The 23,262-nt window shown below is 40.7% G+C and overlaps 1 protein-coding gene across 2 annotated transcripts in view; it reads left to right on the plus strand.

Annotated features, from left to right (window-relative positions):
- The window catches only part of adck1 (aarF domain containing kinase 1), a 57,426-nt gene that overhangs the window by 26,779 nt on the left and 7,385 nt on the right, over nt 1-23,262 (plus strand). For both annotated transcript variants that reach the window (XM_004082423.4, XM_023951725.1), the window contains 5 exons: nt 7,404-7,562; nt 8,809-8,967; nt 10,902-11,018; nt 11,600-11,749; nt 13,538-13,735. In XM_004082423.4, the coding sequence (XP_004082471.2) occupies nt 7,404-7,562; nt 8,809-8,967; nt 10,902-11,018; nt 11,600-11,749; nt 13,538-13,735 (783 nt within the window). The remainder of the gene's footprint in view (nt 1-7,403; nt 7,563-8,808; nt 8,968-10,901; nt 11,019-11,599; nt 11,750-13,537; nt 13,736-23,262) is intronic.

Raw genomic sequence — 23,262 nt, forward strand, 5'->3', positions numbered from 1 at the left:
GTGGGAGGTTGGCGCCAGTGTTCGGCAGCGGAGCCGCCGCCAGTGTGTGAATGTGTGTGTGACTGGGTGAATGGGTCTGTGACTGTAAAGCACTTTGGGCCTTGTAGGTAGAAAAGCGCTATATAAGTATACACTATTTACCACTTATGCCATGTGAGCAATACTTGGCAAACGAGCCCCGGCTGGCTGGCAGACGGAGAGCCGCTGCGGTATGGGTAGGCAGCCAGCTCGGGCCTCCTGAATCTTATGATATTTTTCTTATTTTCATCTTATTTAAATAGATCCCCTAGTTTGATTCTTGTTTTTATTTTTCCCTTCTTGAACTAATGTGGGTCACAGAGACACGGATGTAGCGGCAGAAAGTGGCTTTTGCGGCGGGCGGAGTGCGTACCGGGATGTGAGTGAACCCAGACATGGGTAGGTGATTCCCAATGCTTCTGTAGAGCTTTTTAAAATAAATAAATCCGATCTCTAAACATCCTGTGTGTCTTCCATGCATTGTAATGAGACACACACAGACAGAGACGTGGAGGTATCTGCTGTTAATCAAAGAAATGCTCACATCCGTGTTTATGAATGACTTATAACGTGAATTATTATTTTGTAGAAACAAATTAATCATTTCTTTTACCTATGTCAGGTCCCGGGCTCCGTGGAACTTATTTGTGACATAGAAAATATGCTGCGTGGGCCACAAGCTCCCTGCTTCATTCTGATGCATCCACTGTACATCCGTGAACGTCTCTGTTTTCCTCGTCTGAGCTGGAATCTGGATCTAAATGTACGCATGGATAGCACCGATATCGCTCGCCTTTTTATTTTTGCATCTGTTGTGGCTGTAATCTAGCGGGAAAGAGAGTGAACAACGGGATCATGGGATATCAGCAGAGGCTTACCTTCACGCCAAGAGTCCCGCCCACAACTCAAAGGTCAATTTTCGAATGAACTCATGCCGCTCTGTAGAAAAACTATGTCCTAGAAAATTGCACAGGTTTTTTGATTTTTGCCTTGAAATTACATAAATATAATTAGGGACGCTTTGAAAATTATTCAAAAGATGATTTGATCATTTTTTGAAAGGTTCGTTCGGTCTTTTTTCCTCAGCAAACTCTAAAACTCCTCAAATCCTTGAGTTAGACAGAAAAAAAATGTAATTTTTTGAAAAACAAAGAGTATTTCCCTTTATACAGCTTAAGTTCACATATTAAAAAGAAAGTGGTTGAAGTTATTCGTGAGACTCTGTCTTAATTCTAGTTACTTTTTAGTCAAACTGGCTTCAAGCAGAAGTCAAATGGTTCTTATAGACAATATCCAGTCATTATTTAATAATTGCTGTGTGGATACTGTGAAGATCTTTGTCAATGTTAATGCAGTGTTTTCCTGTGAGGTTTATGTTTTGAAGGTCTGAGGTGCTTCTTCACTATAAGTTTTATAACTGTGGAGACAGTGGTGGAGCCAGAGACTTTTCCTGGTTTAGCAGTAACAGTTTAAACCACTTTTTTTTTAAGATAATTTATTGAAGTTTCCAACAAGAAAGTTTTCGTTCTGTAAATTCAGGTCAAAGTTGTTCATCCTCCGACGACCCGTCGCAGGGCAGAAATGTTACCGCTAACCGGTGTGCTGAATTATTAAAGGCTTGCTGACTTCCAGAGCAGCTGAAGGCTGCAATGCCTGCTGGGAAGAAGATCAGGAACTCGCTGCAGAGCCACGGATGAGGATCATAACGCACGGGCCGGGGTGTCGGCTCTGAGATGCAGAGAGCAGACAGATATGAAGTCTAAAGGTTCTTTGGACTTTGGAAACAAATACAAAGATCAGGAGAGAGTCTGTGCAGGAGGAAAGGACAGCATGATGAGGAAATGAGCAGCTGAGCAGAAGTATTGGGGACCAGGATGGATTCAGGGATAGACAGTCCGCTGGATGTGGTGAATTTTCCAGAAACTTTGTTCTGGAGATCAGGATTTTTCTGCTGCCTGAATGAGTTTAGAAAACAAAGAAAGATGATTCATCTGGAGCTAAATTTCAGAACGTATGAATATTTATCACTAAGGGGCCTTCTAACAGAGTAATTACAGCCACAGAGGTCCTAGTTTTCAAAAAGCAGCTAAAGTCCCACACCGATCATTTTTGGATCTATTTGCCCAGTGGTCTTTCAAAGGTTGTTTTTAGACAAAATAATAATAAAATATCTGTGTCAGTTTCCAGGACATAGTTTCTGCAGAGCAGCAGGAATTCATTAGACATTCACCTCTGAAGGAACAGGCATGCGACACGTGTTCAAAAACACACTAAACGCGCTTTCTTGGGCTCACACTGGACAAGCAGGGAGGGGCTTCTTCTTCTTTTCGTAATGTAAGAGACTTGGTGGAAAATGTCAAAGTAGTGCAGCAATCTTTTTTTTTCACACCTCTATTCTGATGTATGAAGGACTTGGTGTCAGAGAATTCACGTTGGGCACAAAGTGCAATTATTAATTACCCTTCCATAATGATTTTCCAACAGTTGTGATGCCATCCATATGTAAAAGGGCTCCTCCTGATTGTTCAAATGCATAAAGGGATTTATTTGATTTGTTAAATACTTCAAGCTGCCATAAGATTGTTTTAGCACATTTTGCCAACTTTTGCGAGATGCCTATTGCACAGCTTGATAATGATAAATTTGCAATCTATTGTGCAGGCCTAGTATTAAAAATGTATGTAGCGATGCAATAATGAAAGAAAAATCCAGAAATGCGTATTTACATTGACTTTATGGAATTTGGCAACTTGAACATTTGGGTAAAGTGAACGTAGCTTCAGTTTTGGGTGGGACTATTGGAGCGAAGCAGCTCCACCCCCCCCTTCCCTTCCCTTCCCTGCTGTTGAGAGCGAAAAGGTCAGAAATGCATTTTTGAACTTAATTCTCTGTCCTCGATTATCAGAGAAAGTCCACTTGAACATGATAAAAACACCAAAAACACAATTTTCCCTGGAGTGGCTCTTTAAAGAGCTCTTATAGATCTGATCAGTTTAACTTTTTTGTCCAAAACACTTTTTCTTTCTTCAGATTTTTTTGTTTAATATAAGCGACTTGTCGTAATTTCAGGCAGGCACACTCGGCAGTGTTTTACAGGTCACTCCCCTAGGGCGGTTCAGTCAATTAACTCACCTGCTCAGCGTCCTATTTAAGCCCAGGTGCGCAGTTGTTCGTTCTCTTTCTTACCTTCAGCGCTCATTCTTCGCCCCTCCCTCCTCCCCGGCTTCCACCTGTGGGCTCCGTTAAGGGGGTTTTTGTTACCCGAAAGTTTTATGGAAATTATCTCATGGAATTGAACGGAGCCTTATGCCAAAGGAAAAAGATGTGAAAATTAAGTATGTGAAATAAATACTTCTTACTGCAAGAGTTGTCTGACTGAAATTGCATTTAGAGAAATGAGAGCAGATCATGTGCTCTGGTTTTTATAACTGCCCTGTTATATACAATGTTAAAAAAGAAGATTTAATTTTTTTTAGTTTATTAAATGTGCAGCTAACTAACACAGACCCAGAGACGGAGAGAAGCTTTATCAGTTGTTTACATTCCAAAACATTGTGTGTCTGGTTGCCATGGCGATGTAGGTGTGACCCTTCTCGTCTGCGACATGGTGCTCTCTGTGAGCTCTACCTCTCAGCCAGTCACTCCGTGATTCAGGGACATTTCCTGAGAACTTTCCTCCTCCTGGTTCAGAAATGATGCATGGATGCGCAGCATCTTCAATTATTATAAAGAAAAGTTTTCATTTCAGAACCAGACTGATCCATCTGCTTATTATTTTGGCATAAGGAGGAAGACGAGAAATCAGCTCGTTTGATTTTTGTTTGGATGCTAGAACATCTGTTTACCACTCCAGATTCATAGTTCCAGCAGGAACTCGAACGAGAAAATGGTTCAGAAACGCGTCAGACTAGACTTTTAGAGGAAAGTTGTGCTTTGTTTTGGTATTTTTGTGTGCCGTTTCCGCTCTGTGAGAATGTTGTCGCAGCTGTGGCGGCCCTCCGCCCTCAGGCTTACTCGCCACCTCTCCTCTGTGTGTTTCCAACTGCCGGGCCTCAGGGGCCTTTTTCATTTGTGCCATAACTCATCTCAGGGAAACGAATGCATGTCACTGCAGGTCCGGGGCCGGGCGCACGATTACCATGTTTATTAACTGAACATCTGAGATTAACAGGAGCGGCGACGAGGCGGCGTGTCGCTCCGCAGGCTACAGCCCGACACTCGTTTTTTTTTTTAGCTGTGCCTATCTGAATGGGAGAATTCCTGGTGTTTGGATTTCTCAGGGATTTCTCTGAGTTCCCACCTCTGCTGAACGTGACAGGCTCATCTGGAAAAATTACACTTGTCTTTAACCCATGAAGCCACTTTTGGCACCTCAGATCCCCCCGGATGCCGGTCGTGGGCAGACCCTGTTGGGTGAAGACAATTTCATTCCATTTAGCATATTTGCATAATGAATAACTCAGCTGTTCCCCTGCAGGAGCTCCTGGAATAATTTATCATCTGATGGCGTCTTCTGCAGGGCTTATGTTCTACCTGAACCTGACGTGTTCAAATTAGCCTTTCTTCATGCTACACAACCAGCAGGGGAAACACTTCCTCACGGCACGGTCTGAAATTTAAAACCAGATGTCCTGCTTCAGGCTGATAAATACTCTGCTTGTTAATGGAGAAGCTGAACTCTTGACTCTATTTTGACTACCATAGAGTAAATACTAAATATAGTTCAAATAGTTTTATTGTCTGTTGCTAAAACTATATCATGTTCTTCTGGCGTTTTTCTCATGATGGAGGACGTATATAAAGAAAATGAAGCGGCATCATCATAATTGAAATGTCGAAAAAAACTTGATCTGAATGGACTTTAAAGGTGTCATAAAAATCTAAACCATATTTATAACAACTTAAAATATGAATATGTGGCAGGTTGAATGTAGACGCACTGTTAGAAAGTGCCCAATATTATTGGGATGAAGAGGTCAAGCAGTTGAAAAAACATTCCTGCATACGTTATACATTATTTTATATGTTAAAAACATTATTAAAAAAAAAACAGATGACCGTAATCAGTCCTCTTCAGTTATCACTTTACCAGGAAAAGTCTGCATCAGCGTGCCACTAGTTAAAAATACAGGTTTCTCTAACTGAAGAAGTTATTTTCTTTCTAAAAACAACTGAAGGACAAATGAGGCTCGGAGAAAAAAGTATCCAAGCAAGACTTTTGGATCATTGAACTCTTGAGACTAAAGAGGAGCTTGTTGATCTAGTTTAAATCTGTTTTTCCTTTACATTCTTACTGTAAAGCTGTTTTTATGTCTTAAAAAAACTTTATCTTGTATTCCCTGTTTGGAAATTGGGTTTGGTGTCTCTCTTACGACCGTCAGATTGTAAATGTATACTTTTCTTGAGAAAATTTCTTCCAATGTCTCCAGTTCTTCGAGGGTTTAGGCGACTCAAACACATCCTGCATTCTAAAAACAGCGTCCCATTTTGTTGCAGGGGTTACATGTTGACATTTTGCTTGTTTTCATGCTTTTTTACGCAGCTGTATTGATTATTACATACCCGTAGGATAGAAAGTCAAAAGGATCAAGCGTTAGATTGTACTCGAGCACTGTGAAGGCATGACTCGTGCTGTGTCTTGGTCAGAGGAGGTGCCCCACGCTTGCTTCTCCCTCCTCTCTGCACAGATTTGTTTCCATGAGACCGGCAGCCTGCAGGCCAATTTAGAAGCTGTACAGCAAACAATAAGTCAGTTCTAATAGCTGAGAGTCTCTTGGGGAGCCTTTTTAACCTTCAAACCCACACACTAATTACTGCGTGTGTTCTGTGAGTCCACAGAGACGAGTGGAAGCTAATGAGGGACCACCTCTGTTCAAGGGGCGCCTTGGGATCAAAGCACTCAGCTCTGTGTCAGAGATATGTGGATCCGTAAGGAACTGAACGGGCCTGAATCAAACCGCAGACTTCCTTCTGGGTTTCTGATGCTCTCTGTGAGCACAGATGTCGTGATCACGTGTGAAGCAGCGTCGGTCGGTCAGGTGTTTCCAGCACCTGAGGCTTTGTGTGTCTAAACACCGTCATCTTTCTCCTTTAACGGCTTTTATTCTTTGCTCAATTCTGGTTAAAATTCATGAAATGTGCTAAGATTGTCTTCTGCTCTATGGAGGAGGCTTTGTGCAGACCTGATTAGTGATTGTGTTCATCATAAAGCTTCTCTCCAGAGTCGCTATCCGACCTCCTCTGGTGTTTGTTTGGAACATCTGCACAAGACAATTTGTGAGCCTTTTTAGGACAAGGCAAGTCGATGTTTTGTAGACGGTTACATGTTCAGTTTAATATTTAGAATGGAACTTTTCTGACTCTGCTGAGGTTTCTGGGCTGTATTAGAAGTCTTTACATGTTAACATCTGAACAGAATGATGTCAGTTTGTTTTTTCTTCTAAAAACTTTGGGGTTTGCGGTAATTGCGCTATGTTAACTTAAAAAGAGTTTGCGTTTACCCTTGGTAGTCTTTGCGCTCATCGGTCCATTTGCCAATCACATTGATTGTTAACAATGACATAAGAATGACACCAACCCCTCCATTAGCATAGTTTGATTCTAAATTTAACTTGCAGGTTTAAAACAGTTTAGAGCTTAAAATGTTTGCTTAAAAATCAAAACAACAAGATTAATTGAAAGATCCCAGACTAATAGACTTTGGTTAAGGTTATCGAAAAAAAAGGCCACTTTATCCAGTTCTTTCCAATTCAACCCATGAGCTTTTCTTTCTATTAAATATAGTTTAATATTCGATGAAAAAATAAAAGCTCATTTGTTGTTTAATGTTAACACAAATGCTGGTCAGAATTACAACAGCAGATGTTACAACTCATGAAAAGGATGGGATTAATGAGTATAACAGTAGTGGTCCTAACCCCCTTCCTTGAGGGACACCAGCCTTCTTATGACACTTCAGCCTCCAATGAAGGGTTTCTGGTTCATAGAGATAAAGACGTGGAAGTGGCTTTGTGGACAAAGGAATAAATGTGGTAATGTGACGAAAACACAAACTCAAATGTAGTGTCTTGAATACAACAAATAAACCATTTGAAGTGACGTGTCAGCGCACAGATGTGAGTCTGGGTTTCATGTTATAAACTGAATCTGTTGAGTTTGTTTGCTCTCCTCCTCCGGTCTTTGATTTTACTTCAGGAGCTTAACGTCAACGTTCAATCCTTCACATTTTCCATATTGATCAGCTCTTCCTCCTCTTACGGCTGACGTGTGATTACTGTGACACAACATTAATCCCACATTTTGCAAAGTGTAGACCAATAAATCCTGATCGCAGACGATTAGTGATACCCCAGCCTTACTGTCTTCCTTCTTATCTTCTGTCCCAGCTGTCAGACTTGTTCGTTTCCTTCGAGGAGAGACCTCAGGGTGCCGCCTCTTTAGCACAGGTTCATAAGGCAGTGCTGCATGATGGGAGAACGGTGGCCCTCAAGATCCAGCACCCCAAAGTCCAAACACAAAGCTCCAAGGACATAATGGTGATGGAGGTGAGTTGGTGGAGATTTTCTGGAGTTAAGGATCTTAAGCATCTCAGACTCGTATTGGAGACATGATACCTGCCAAAAAATACAAAATAATTTGAAGTCCACATGTGCAGACACCTGTTTTCAGGTTGGTGACTTGTGAAAATAAATGACCTACCTCAGGAGGCTGTCTTGGCCCTCTCCTTCCTCTCGGTATTTCTATCGCACTCAATGTGCTAAAGGTGGATGCTGTGAAGTGCTGCAGATGGGTGTTGCAGTTTGACATTTTCTGCTTTGATGGTTCAGATTTGGGGGGGCTGAAAAACAATCTTGGAGCAAAGGCCATTTCACCCTCAAGTTTCCCACAAATGTTGAGATCTGTTTTTTTTTTAGAGACTTTAGACAAGAATCAATGCAACTGCTTTGGTTCATGACAAAAGTTATAGTTTCCCCAAAGCTCTACACAAATGTGACACTTGTACACAAATGTGATGTGGTGCCTCCTTAAGCCATTGACATGTATTGTCCTGATTTGTATGTCAATGCAGATGTAACATTTCTGATCAGGTGAGTGTGGCCAGTAAGCTTTCCAATGGTCTTTAGACTGAATGCTCCATCAACTGATTAGATTTCTAGTGATGACCTGTTGGAGCTTCCATGGCCAAGTAGCAACAACAACAAAATTAACTAATTAAGCTAACGTGATCAATGCTCAAACAGTTGCCATGTCCGTGAATTTAAATGGACGCCATCCATACGCTACTATCAAATCAGAGTCCCTGATTGGTCAAAGTTTGACCTGGTTGCAATACACATTCAATGGCCGCGTGTTTTGTACATAGATCCCAAAAACGGTCTTATAAATGGGAGTAGCTATGCTTGAACAAAGGAGTTATGGACATGAAAAGCTATAAAACGTGTGTTTACATACGTTGCCGAGTTGCCTGGTGTGAGTGTATCTTAAGGTTCTAAAGCATCAATCTCCAAATGTGAGATTTTCATTCGAGTTGTATTTTGTGAGAGTGGCCCGACCCACTTGAACCCCGTAGAAGCTGTTGCGAGTTCCAATCAGGTATTTCCCAATTATGTGTAAATGGATTTGAATCCATGAGTCAGATTTCAGCAAAGAACCTTTAAAACCTCCTGACATGATGTTTAGAGTTTTCTTGATTGCCTCTAGCACTGCACCTCGTTTGGACTGCTTTTCTTCAAGTCATAGTCCTCTCTGTAAATGTTCCTTAAAAGTGCTGATTATGCTTTTATGTTGAAGGTGTTGTTGAAGGCCATCCATTGGCTTTTCCCAGACTTTGCCTTCATGTGGTTGGTGGAAGAGGCCAAGAAGAACATGCCGCTGGAGCTGGACTTCCTCAACGAGGGACATAACGCTGAAAAGGTGGCCAGCATGTTGGCACACTTTCCCTTTCTTAAGGTAAACACATGGAAAAGAGCCCCCCCCCCCCCCCCCCCCCCCCCCCCCCCCCCCCCCCCCCTTTCAGGAAATCAATTATTAGGCTGCTTCACACCTACAAACCGCTGGTTTGATGGTGGAACAGTCCGTTTCTAAGTGCAAGCCTGTATTCAGAGTGGTCCTCCTGACAGTTAATAGAGGTCAGACTCTTCCTCGGCGTGTGAAATCCTCCTTTGTGTGCCCGACAGCTCCTCCACATTCTAACACAGCGGCGGCTGCACAATCCCACAAATCATATTTCCTTAACCGAACACTTTTTACTTCATGTCTTTTATCATTTAATTTCCTGGTGTCCTTTTCTTTTAATACGCTTATTTGGGAGCTTTTATTAGCTCTGGTGAATGTGAATTAGTCTTCTTTTTGCCACCGACTCTTTGTTCTGTTTCTTAAACGGAGAGCTGGAATGTCCTTTGTGTTTTTTTATGTCGTTTGCTGCTTCGTATTCTGTACGTTTTTTTATTGTATGATTGAACATTAGAGACGTAAGACTTGCAGAAAAAAGCTGAATTAAGCTGTTTAAATGGAGAGCTGATGTTTTTCAGAAAGTCATCATGTGTGAGTTAGTGTTTTAATTAAAATTCTTTGAAGAAGTCTGTATTTACAGTTGAAACCAGACGTTTACATACACCACATAAAAACGCACATATGCTTTTTTTTCTCAACGTCAGACATGAAATAAGTCAACTTTTCCTGTTTTAGGTCAATTACAATTAACACAATTATTTCTATTTGGTAAATGCTATAAGAATGAGAATGAGTTTCTTTAAGACAAGTTTTTATTACTTTTATCAAAGTCAAAAGTTGACACACTAAGGTCACTTTGCCTTTAAACAATTTGGGGAACCCCAGATGATGATGTCATTTCTGTGGAAGCTTCTGATACATTGATTGACAGCATTTGAATTAATTAGAAACACACCTGTGGATATGTATATTATGGCGCATTTGAAACACACTTGCATGTTTTTAAAACATCATGGGACAATCAAACGAAATCAGTCAAGATATTAGGAAAACAATTGTGGATTCGCACAAGTCTGGTAAAGTCTTGTTAGAATTTAGGAAATTTAACAGTTAATGCGTAACTTGTGTGGGCATCCTATGGACACATTGGTATCACGTCCACATCCCGTGTGCAGCATTTGCGTGCGATCAGTAAGTACTCGCACCTTGACCAATGACTAGACTGTGGCCTTACGACAGCCTCGCTCGTAGGTTAGGTCCGTGTAGCTTCCATCAGCCTTACAGACACTTCCACATGCACAACAGTGGTACGTTCCATTATTTTTGCTCCTTAAGGGGGCCATATAAGCCTCATGGGAACTACAAGACATACCTGCACTCCTCTATGGGCCCGGACAACCTATAAACCCACAGAACCCGTACAGTTAAACCCCTTATATGGGTGTAACTAAGGCTTTAGGTCTGCACAGTAGATAATAGCGGAGCCGGTTAGGTTGATATTTCAGACACGTTGTGCAGTTTGTGGTACAAGCACCATATTTGGCATAAATTTACATTCACGTGACGTCCCCTCTTTTAAAACAGTACGTTAGCCAGGAGAGAAATCATAAATGGTGACCATCTGTAGAGAAAATGGCCATACACTTAATTGTTACAAAAATATTCAATGTCTGTTTGTCCCAGTCTCAACAGTTTGGGCTGTTCATGCACAAAATGCAGTCTTTAAACTTGAGGGGTACCTATGGAATACTATTATATGTATATTATTGTATATATATACTTTAAAATCTTTGATTTATTTTTATTTTCGAAAGAAGGGATCCCAAGGTACATCCATGCCAAATTTGGTAGTTCTACCACAAATTGGCTCTCTTATAAAAGTCAACCAAAGTCCTAGAAAGCGCAAACACGATGAGTTTTTGTCTTTGCAGGTTCCCATGATCCACTGGGATCTGTCCACCAAGAGGATCTTAACCATGGAGTTTATTGAGGGGGGGCAGGTCAATGACAAAAACTACATGAAGGAACACGACATCAATGTGAACGAGGTTTGTCTCTGAAAGTCTTGGTTTGGTCACACCTGCCACCATAAAGCTCTGCAACTTGGTTGAATCAGGTGCAATTGTGGTAGTAAATGTTAAAAAACCTACGAATATTTATTGATAAATCTGAGGAGAGTATTTGTTGGTGGAATATAATATATATTTAGGCAGACTTTTGACTCAAGGTGTTTACTATAACCCTTGTGCTATCTTAGATGACCCCACCCTTACATTGACGTGTTATTCCCAGCATGACAAAGGTAGAAAGATTTCATGCAATCCATGGACACCAGTGAAGATCACAAATCATTGAAGAAAATAGGTTCAGAGCACTGTCTAGTGGGTCTAGATGACCCAACTCCCAATGTTAAAGTGCCTAGGATAGCATAAGGGTTAAGAAACGTTATGTCTTAATTTGCAGATGAAAAGAAAGCTCATGTTTTTGCAGTTCCAATGTGGACATTCTATTGGATCGGTACAAATGTTCTGGCGTCTTAAAAAAGATGCTAAAAAACTCCCATCTCTAAAATTCAAATACCTGTTCTTGTGTCTCTGCGTATTTATGTTTCTCTCGTCGGTGAGGGCAGATCTCGGAGAATCTGGGCAAACTCTACAGTGAGATGATCTTTGTCCACGGCTTTGTCCACTGCGACCCCCACCCAGGCAACGTGCTGGTCCGAAAATGTCCCCAAAGCAAGAAGATGGAGATCGTCCTCCTCGATCACGGCCTGTATCAGGTGGGAAATCTGCGCCGCCGCTCCCTCCCTCCCTCCCACCCACAAAAACACCATTACTGCTAATGCTGTGAGCCATTTTTCATGCCGCCTGCCGAGGCCTTGGATAAATAGGTGGAGCAGCAATCGCACAACCAAGATGCACATAAATGTGACACACACAGACACACTTTTATTAGAGCTACAGCAGGATAAAAGCTTTTTGATAAACAACTCATTTGATGTTGTTCTTAGCAGAGTGGAGTGTGCTGCGATGAATGCAGCACAGCCTTAATCATACAGGAGCACACATGCACGCCCATGCTACCCACACACACACACACACACACACACACATTTCCTCCTACAAACACCCACAGGTTGTTGCACACAACCCTTACATGACTTTGTTTATGGCTTTCTGTTGTATTCATGAGAGATTTGGGTAATAAATATGCAACTGCAGCATCCCTGAGTCACAGCACACAAACACACGCTTCCCCTGGACCATAATGGCTTCAATTTAGTCCTAATGACTTGTGATTTCAGCTGTCATTTTGGAGTACAACATTAATCCAACCATCACAAACACACAATCATGCAAGTGGCAGTACCTGCATGTTTTCTTTGTTTGGCGTGCACAGGTTTGTCAGAAAACGGCTGCGAGTCCGAGGTTAGATAAGCCGAGACGCGTGGTGTGAAAACGTCTGCTGCTAATTACTTTCTGACGTTTTCTTAAGCCTCTTCTAGGAACAATGCGGTGATTTACAGTCACATCAACATTTACACAACTATGAAATCATTTTATTGTGGTAGCAGAGATGGAAAAAAAAAATCACTTCCTGTAAGTCACTTCCTCTTCTCACAATGAGCAGCAGTTACTGTTAAAATAAATAACATTATAGTGGCATAATAATACACAACATACAATTCTGTTTTGGTTTCAGGGAGCTTCTGCTTGTTTGAAGTCTTTAACAACTTTTGAAATGGTCTTTCTTTGGATCTGTCTAGGTCCGAGCCTGCCTTTCATCCATTGGTTCAGACTTTGAGGGTTTTGTGACATCACAGATACAGACCAGATGAGAACAGAGTGACCAAAGCAGCAGTAAAAAGTCTCGTACCTGACGTTGATACAGATGTTAAAAAAAACTGGTGGGCGAAATATAAAGTTTGGATAAGTAAACTATCCCGACAAGGATAGCGAAGCGCAGAACTGTCGTAACTTCTACCTCCAGTTGCTTTCCCTCGTAATTCCTGACCAATGAGTGGAGAGATCTTTTGTGGCATGGTTTTGTTTACAAGGTTTAGTCCGGAACAGGAAAGTCTGCTAGACGGAAAACAGACCAAACGCAAGGTTCAAGACTCGATCCGGACAAAATCCACCGGATTTTTCCTGTCTGAATACATCCTAACTTACAGTTGATCCATTTATTCTCTGTATATATCGCCTCCTGCTGGCAAGACTCAGTAAAACTCATTGCATTCACAAATACTTTATGAAGCTCCTTCGATTTTTATTTTATTTATTTTTTGTTCATCAATTTCTTTTCAAAACAGAAAGGAATGTAGTCAGTTGTTTCATCCAAAAAAAGTAGATTGACCACATTATTTATTTATTTATTTTTTCTTCTGGTGTCAACAATAAGCTCTTGTACAGGTAAAGTTCTCCACATCTGAGTTCTGAAAAATGAAGAAAGGGTTGGACTTTCAGGACAAGGTTTATTTTTTTATTTTTAAAGGAGTCCCTTTCTAAAAAAAAAAAAAAAAAAAAAAAAGTCCAGTCAAACCCAGTCTCTCTCTCTCTGTCTGCAGGCCTTGCAGCCGGATTTCCGCTTGAACTACTGCCGCCTGTGGATGTCGCTGATCAAAGGCGACATGTCCGGCGTGGAGCGTTACAGCCGCAGGCTGGGAGCTGGAGATCTGTACCCGCTGTTCGCCTGCGTGCTGACGGCCCGGTCCTGGGACGCTGTGAACGCCGGCATCAGCTCTGTACCCGTCACTCATGCGGAGGTAGGACACACAAAGAGCAGACGGGATCCCTTCTGTGCCTGAAAGGTCCCACGCCAGATCAGCATTTCTTTTCTCTGGCGTGCAGGGGTCACACACATACGGGGGGAAAGTGCAATGCAAAAGTAAACCCAAATACTGAACCACAAATCTCTTTCCCTTCAGTGAGTTGGCAGGAACATCTAAATAAATGCTGAATAACCATGAAGAGTGATTGTATTCTTTGGTTTATTTATACCTCCGTTATGTAACACGGAGAAGCTGGCAGCAGCGCCGCTACAGCCGTCTGCTCCGCCCCCTCACTACGGCCCGGGGGAGTCCGCCACAAACTTCCCCAAAGATAAACATTTATACCCAGCAAAAAACACAACAATAATTAGACCATCAGATCTATTCCATTTGTTTTGAAGCTTTTAGCTCTTGGAAAGCCAAATTTGGTTTCCTATCTGTTGGATTGCAAATATCAGCCTTTTTCCTTCCTGCTGAAAACCATCTTCCATGTTTAAGTTCTCTGCCATTTTTGTAGTTTTTACGAAGAATGTCAACAAAAAAACAGTTTTGGATATTTTGTTGGTGCAGATATTTATTTCTGATCAAACACATTTTTATTTTTGTATTCATCAGCTCAGATATTTGTTTTATTTCCATCGTTTGTGGTGATCTGTATGGAAGTGATCCATTTTTCATCATGTGGGGGGGTCCGGGTGGGGGCGGGATCTTTTTAAAAGCTTCTTCCAGGTTTTATTTTCATAGAGGTGCTCTACTGTTTTATGATTGTAGGGTTTCAGAGGGACAAAGCAGCTCCTAAACGGCTCATAACACCCGACACTCTTTGATTTACCTTCACACAACTAAACTGGTTGTGTGAAGTTGTGTTCTTGTTTGTCGCTTAAGGTTGAACGACAGCCGCTCTCTTCTCTGCTCCTTCGCTCTCGGATGGTTTTAAAGTCCTGCTTCCAACATGCATTCCATTTGTGGTAATGCAGTCACGTGCGCGCCACCGCCGCCACCGTCGAGTGCTTTTAGAGCTGTGGCTTTTTGCTGCCTTCCCTCCACACACAGGAATATGTTATCTCTTAATGAATGCTCCTCTTCCAAAGCAGCAAAAACAAAGCAATTAGTGAAACCATAACCGCACAGAGCGACTGCGAGTCAAGTGTGTTCCGTCACGTGTTCCTGATGGCCTCTAATTTCATGTTTCTTCACGGCTCAGTCTTCTCTCAGCGCAACGCAACTCTGCAGCTAATTTTCTGATTAAATTCAACTCAGCGGTGCTGCAGGTCCAGGAAGCAGCTGCTGTCTGTCATCTGGAGATCCAGACTCAAACACGGATGTTTCAGATAAGGCTCTTCGTCCTCCTTCACCTCTTCTTCATTTTAAAATGTCTCCTCTTTCGGCCTTTTATGAGAATGCTTTTTAAAAGTTTTTTTTTTTAAATTTTGTTATTTGATTTTACTTGATTGAAGGAATAATTTATTTGGGAGCCGGTTTAGCTCGTGCTGGGTTGCGGTGCCTTCCGTCCGTGAAACCTAGGTTTGAATCCGGGCTACTCCCTGTTCCCTTCTCTGCCGCTGTAACGGTCCCAAGCCCGGCTACATGGAGAGGGTTGCATCAGGAAGGGCATCTGGCATAAAACATTGCCAAGGTATCCATGCAAATCGTCCGCACAAAATGGATGATTCGCTGTGGCTTATCCCTGATGGGATAAGCCGAAAGAGAAAGGAGAAGAAGAAATCATTTCTTTAGATTTTACCAACAAAATGTGTTTAGTATTTTATCAGAATATGGACCATTAAAGGTTTTGATGGGCAGCTTTCAATTAATATTTTATGCTAAAAACTACTTTTGCTTTCAAATAAACTCCACCAATGGGATTTATTGCTACAAAAACACCAGAAATGACATTAAAATACAACACTTTTACAAATTATGACACCTTTTGAAAAGCAAAGACATTAATTTTAATAAATAATTGTATTCTTTTAACATAATTTATTGATCTTCAGATGTTTCAGCTTTAAAAAATTGGAACACAGTCTATTTGAAGATGAGAAAAGTCTCTCTGTTCTGTTGTTTACTGATGTGTATGTGACACATCTGATTCACTGTAATTACATCTTTCCAGTGTTGGTATCGTGACCTAGTCTGCAATGAAAATGGAAATGAATCGAACTTTGGTTGAGTCATAACTTACAGGACTGTCAGCTGTGATGACACAACAAATAGTTGTAAGATTCCAACATCTGTAACACTCATGTTCCAACCAAACAGGCACCGTCTCTTAAATCAGAAGTGAACCGTCAGGGTCTGAAAAAAAACACAACCTGCATTAACCTATGAGAAAAAAGTACTTAACTGCGCAGTGGTTAGCGCCAGAAGGCCCACGGCTCCCCGTGCATGCGTGGGTTTTCACTGGGGGACTCTGACTTCCTCCCACCGTCCAAAAACAAGCTTCATAGGTTAATTGGTTACTCTAAATGCTCCATAGGTGTGAAAGTGAGTGTGAACAGACTGGAAACCCGTCCAGGGTGTCCCCTGCTTTCGCCCACGAGTGGCAGGGATAGGCTCCAGCAGCCCCGTGACCCCAAAAGGGAAAAAACGGATCGGAAGATGAAGGAATGAAAAGTCCTCAATTAACGATAAAAAACACCAACGTTGTCTGTTAATCAGAGCTGTGCTCTGAGATGAAAGATGTGGAGCATTTAGTGAAGCTTTCTTTTCAGAAAGGTTTCAAAAACATAGAAATTTTGAACCTTTTGGCGACTCAAATTCAGACTTTTTGTTAGTGTCGTCGGCTTTCCGGGGTTCCTGTCGGTAAAGCGGACTTTCAGCTGTAAAATAAGGAGCTCAGTGACACGTTTGGGTGTAAAGGACTGCTACTTTATTTTTCCTTTTAATCCACATACCCAGAAATCCATTTGTAACCTTACGTTGTGCAACTGTCATGCGCACGAGAAACACCAAAGCGGAGGGAAAACAGTGTTACATACAGCATGTCCTTTCCTCCAGATGAAACGTCTCGTTTCAACACAAAACCACAAAGAGGAATAAAATGTGTCCATTATATCGGCATAAGAACGTTGAAAATGCCAAAAAGTGCTCCTCTTCAGACGGAAGCGTCACACAGACTTAGAGATCTTGTCTTTCATGGAGGAAGAAAGGACTGAGGTGGACACCTTCAGGGACACCGATGTCTTCATCAAGGGGCTGCAGAGATCCTGCAAACCACCCATCAATGAATAAAACATTCAGGAATTGTAAATCAAACAAAGGAGCTTCCAAACATTTGGAACGTCATCAATAAACATTCAGCTCACCTGTTCAACTAAGTTTAGTCGGTCTGCACTGTATATTCACTGGATATGGAGTCCTGTACTGTTCATAACTAAATAAATAAATATGACCTCATGCAAATACACAAACAACCAATAAATCTCTCGTAAATATATAAAAAGATCATGAAAGTATGGAAAACCTGCACACTGATTTTAAATTAGCCATTATATTATCATATATTTTGAAAAACAGCAACATAAAATAAAAACAAAGCTACTTTGGAAAATATTGATTTTGAAATCCAAGGTTCTGAAAAAAGACAAAATTATGATAATATTCAACATGATTAAAATGAATATTTTAAACGCTCTTTTAAAATAATGAACAGGTTATTAAAGAAGAATGAAATGTATTGAATAATATAATGGCTAATTTAAAATCTGTGTGCAGGTTTTTCACAATTTCATGATCTTTTTATATATTTATAAGAGATTTATTGGTTGTTTGTGTATTTGCATGAGTTCATATTTATTTATTTAATTATGAACAGTATAGGACTCCATAACTGGATGGCCCTAATACTCTGTCATAGAAGAAAACACTTTGATTTCAAAATAAAAAAAACCAGCAGAATTTCACAGAAAAAAACAGGAGTCATTACTCCAAATATCGAATTATTGCAACAGTTGTTCCAACACACTTTGATAATAAAGTATAACGTTCAGCAACCAGCTGTCTAATGTTATGAGAATGATGCTAATTAGGCCTGCACAATATACCGCAAATTTATCCTTATCGCAATATCAAGCTGTGCAATATGCATACCGCAAAAGACAGCAAATTTGCAATAAATGGTTACCTTAGATGTGGCCAAACAATCTTATGGCAGCTTGAAGTGTTTAATGGATTGAAAGAATCCCTTTCTGCATTTGACCAATCAGATGGACCCCTTCACGTTGTTAACTAATTGGATGGCGCCCTATTATGTTGTATGTTCGCTTTCTACGTCAACAAGGGTCATTTGTAGTATAATTTTTAAGCTGTTGTAATGGAATGGGAATAATATTTTTGGTTGTTTTGCTAATTGTTTATATACCGCAAATTATATCGTTATCGCAATATTAATCACTGATATCGCATATCGCGAGTTTTCTTCATATCGTGCAGCCCTAATGCTAATAAAGTTGCTTTTTCATTATATTAGGAAAAGTTGGCCTCCAATTTTTTCGTTTCCACCTTAACAGTTATATAAAAAGGGAAATTTTGTGTCACATTTAACCATCTGAGAATATTTTACAGAGTATGAGGATAAACTTTAACCTCAAAGGTTAGGGGAAACTGAAGGCTAATTAAAAATAAAAACAAATTCTGACAACCACTTCACCTCATATCGGTCGGTCCATGAAAATATTGTCTGCCATTAAACCGGCCTGTGGCTGCTTTAATGTAAGCAAACAGCATGACAAACAAAATGAGCAGAAATCATCATTATAAATCAGCTTCCACCTATGGATGGATGGATGGATGGATGGATGGATGGATGGATGGAGGGCTGCATTGATGGACAAAAAAAGACTTAATAACGGCAGCCTAATTGAGAATAAATGTGAACACTGCTACAGTTTTCTGATGGATGCATGTGTACAAAGAAAAGAGATGGTTCAAGTCAGCAACCCTGAGGAACACCACAAGTAATTAGTGAAACACATTTTTTAACACATTCATTTGGTCATCTTTGCTAATGATTACATTCGGTCTCTTTCACATTTATACTTGTTTACACCACAGAGATTTTTCTAACTTTGATTTAACATTTAAATAAAGTACAGACGTTATTAGAGGGTTTTCTTCGTTTAAAAGGATTTCTGGTGGTTTGTGTTGCATTTAAAGGGGGTGAAGAGACTGAATGATGTATTTGAGCAGCACGTCTGTGTGACTGAACACGAGCATCTGTGCGGCACAACGCGCTCCGTCTCATTTTACATCCCTGCTCAGTAAAAGCCGTTTCAGTAGCAGCAACTAATGTGTTTTCTGCTGACGTTCTGCTCCGCTCTGTGTCTCAGAACATTATATTACATACTGTCTGCGGCGTGAAATCAGCTGGCTGACTCTCAACGCAAAACGAAAAATCACCAGCAAAGACCCTCCCCAACCCCCCAAATGAATTCCATTTGCCTTTTCCACAGTCTATTATTGCCCCACTCGCAACACAATATGTCCTTATTGAAGCTTTCACATGCAAATGAGAGCAGCGTCACCTTCCGTGTGTCCCGCTGACAGCTGCGAGGCTGCTACCCAGTCTCCTATAATTGCTACTAATTGTTATTCCCCAAGCAGGACTTAGCGGCGCTCCTCTGAAGAGCCATCGGCCCCTTATTTGGACTGAGAGGGGGAGAGACCTGGCTTAATGTGGGACGTCTCTGTCTTTGGCTGGGCGATTCTTCCTTCAGATTTTGGGGTAAATAGAGGAAATGAAGAGGTGTGAGAGGGGGGCAAATAGGATTCTTTGTCCAAAAAGGACTTTCAGAATGACTTAAAAGATCAGTTAACATACTGATGGATGCATCCAAAATAACAAGTATCTGGTTTTTCTTCTGTTTGGTCTCAACTGGGTTTTTTATTTATTTATTTATTTTGTAAGAAGAGGGATCAATCTGGGGGGTCAGGAATCCTATTTTTACATTTTCGTTTGACTGGGCAGAACCTGAACAAGCGAGACCAACCCCTGCTGACCCATCACCGGCAGGAGGGGTCATGAGGGGTAGTTGTGGGTCAGGCGGGATTATCCGTTGCTTTTATAACCGAGCTTGATACCTGTCTCCTCACATTTCATCCGTGTGCTGCTGCTGCTGCTGTCTCTGGTTTCAGAGCGGACTTAGCTCCTCTCGTTGCCTCCGGGCGATGAACAAAACTGGGAAAATGGTCAGTCATTGTGTCTGCCACAAAGATGTCGTCTGGTTCTGGTCTTTCTGATTAAGACCACAACAAAGTTTTTCTTCTTATTTCAACCGTTTGCTGTTGGCCCTGTGGGTTTTGCAAAAGCTGTATCCAAACCGCAGTATCATTAAATCTGTAGTGAGTTTAATTTTTTTACTTACGAGCTCAGTGGTAATAGAACAAATGTTACCAAACACTTAGAAGCTGTCAATTAATGACTAAAAAATATAAAAAAACAAGGTTTCAAGTTTTAACATTAACTCCCTTTGTTGCTAAAAAACAAAACAAAATATCCTAAAGCTTTAATATCTGCTTAGAATCATTTGTATTTAGCCCTATTCCTCTAAAACGAGGTTCTGACAAACATGATGCTTCCACCACCATGCTTTACTAACAGAACTACTGGCATATGACCTTAAAGAAAAGCATCAATAAGCCCAAATAGCTCAAGAAAAAGTTTCAACAGTCGGATTTGAAAGCTTTGCTTCATTCTGCAGTTTTTTTTATGTAAACTATCTTTTTCTGATGGTTGATGACCTCACAGACCACTTAGAAACCCATATGTCCTCATAAAAAATCAGAAACAACTATTCAATTATTTTTTGTTATTGAAACTTGGAAAGAAGTCAAGACTTCTAACTATTTTCATTATTGTTTGAAAAAAAATCTTTTAAATGCCAGCTCAGCCTGAGGATGGATGCCACTTTCTTACCAGAACTGTAAAAGCATTTATCTTTTTACTATATGCTTTCTCATTACAAGAACAACGGGAAGCTGGGAGTTTTATTCCAATTACTAACGTAATTATTCTGCAGGCCACCGTTGTATCATGTCTTTCACAATAAAAGCCTCCTTACATCCTTTCGCCTCAGTTGAGCGCAACCTTTCTTGCCCCGCTAAAGCTGGTAAATCACCATTTCCAAGTTACAGCTATGCCTGATTTAGTCCTCAAAGGCTATTTGAGAACTCCAAAAAGCAGTTTGTCAGAACAGAGAGGTAAAGGAAATTATTTTTAGGTAAAAACTTTTATCTGAAAGTCATCGCAGTATTTGGAGGACCCAAATAAGAAGCAAGTTTTCTGTTTTTTTTTGCGATCTTATCCTCTGAGGAGTTGTTTAGTATGACCCCCTGAGACTAAAACGCACGTCTGTTTGTGATGAAGCCTCACACCACAGATTATCTATCTGGCTCAGATGCTGCATGTTTGCTGGATGGAGGTCGTCCCTTCGCTCGTCTTCCTCTGGGCATCGGCAGACAGACGCAGAGCAGAGCCTCGCTTTATCTGTGTCAGTGTTGACTGGCTGCCTGTCTGCCTCGCTGCTTCTCAGGTCTCTGTTTATCTCAGCTGACAGTTCTGATACCGCTGTCCACTCACACACATGCACAATCTGGACTAACGTATGTAGACGCTAATGACTATCGGAAACGAAATGGAAATCTTTATTCCTTATTTTCAATTAGGTGAGTAAATGTTAATTTCTTTAAAAAATTGTTTATTCGAGTTTCATTCTATTATCTTAGTTTTTTTCCAGATATAGTTGTAATAATTAATTTACAGTATTTTAATTGTTACTTTTAATATTTTTAATATCATTTAAGTATCCTTACATTTAATTTAATGTGTGCATTTGAAGCAATGGATGGTAATCTATATATTTATTTTATCTATCTAATCTATGGGTATATTAAGCTGAATTTATTTGTCAGTAAATCATAACAAATTCCGTATTTAAACAGACATGAACACACAATGTCGCTTGACAGACAAGCAGTTGGTCGGAGCGTTCCTCCGGGTTGGTAGTAAGCAGTCAGATGTTTGAATGCATTTTCAGAATAAGATGTTCAAACTGGACTGTCGGTACGAGACAGTTGCACTGACAGTTGGAAGCTTGGTGCGAAATGTCAAAGCAGTGCAAATTTCACGAAGCTTGCTCCAGGCTTTTTGTCACAGCTCTGTTCCGATATATTTATGAAAGTCTCTGATTGGTCAAAGTTCAGTTGGTTTAACTTTTAAAGTCACTTCAATGGCTGCACAATTTGTACCAAGATCCCAAAAACACACTGGAAAACTTTTATAGCGCCGCCTGGACGGAAGAATTCTGAACGTGGCAGTCCAAAACACACGCATTTACGTATTTTTTTTTTCTTTTAGAAATGGTCGCTTTAACACACAGGGAGGAGTGTAAATATAGCATTAGACCAGCTGAGGCAGAGACTGGATGATCGGACCCCCAAGTGACCTGACAGAAGTGGATGGAGCACTGGTGGAAGAGTGGAAGGCACAACATCATGAGGCTAGTGAAGAGCATGAGACGTCGCTGTCAAGCTGTCATTCCAGCAAATAGTGGAAATACACGCTATTGACCTAGTCAACTTCTGTCATTTTAGGCGATTTTATTATATTATTATCTTAATTTTAGCTGTAATAAATATCAAACTTATGAAAATGGTGTTTCTTTTTCATTCATTAATAGTAATGTCAAAGGGAAGTTTTACGTATTTCATTCAAATTCAGACCAAATAGGAAAAACACTCATGTAATTAACAATATCACAAACTTATAGTGAGAAGCATAAGTTACTGCTTGTCCTGCACCTTTAGTAATAAACTGTAAAAACAAAAGTACACAAAAAATTACAAATAAGAAGTTGAATAAAACTGAAGTTTTTGTAATACTGGACCTCGTTGGAGGCTTCATCTGCACAATTCTAATGTTATTTAATATAAGCTCCAGCTTTCTTAACATATTGTTCAAGCAGATAATTTTTCTCCATTACATTTTCAATCAGCCACGATTTCACAGTGGTTCTTTGGTTCCCGTAGCTTCCCATTCCCGCTCAAAATGTTCGCCTCCTGGTTTCACTTTCTGTCTAAAGATGGCTAAATGTGTAAAGGATTGTAAGCTCGCAGTCCACTTTGTTCCATGACTAATAGTGTAATTTGGGCCGGCTGATGTGCAGCCGGGAGAGGCCTTTGAAGTGGGGTAGAGCAAGACGCCGGGGCTCACGCGGCGACTCGAGCTGCCGTCTTCAACATCAAAGAGAACAAATGGTTGCCATGGAGGTAAATGTTGCTCTCTTTCGTCTGCCATCATTCCCCTTTCCCTGCCTTCTGTCATTTCCAGTGTGTTTTTATTTGATTGAGGCAAAGCCACTCCTGCCTCTGTCCTCTCACTCCTGCTGACAGCCCTTCTCGTCTTTGTCAGATGCATCTGTGTTCCTTCTCCTGTTCTTCTGTAACAGCACTTGGTGACATTGCCAACGAACCACTACTATAAGCCACGTGGTATTATTGTCTGCGTTTCTGGAATAATACGC

Source organism: Oryzias latipes, chromosome 22 (assembly GCF_002234675.1).
Source record: "Oryzias latipes chromosome 22, ASM223467v1".
NCBI classification, from domain to species: Eukaryota; Metazoa; Chordata; class Actinopteri; order Beloniformes; family Adrianichthyidae; genus Oryzias; species Oryzias latipes.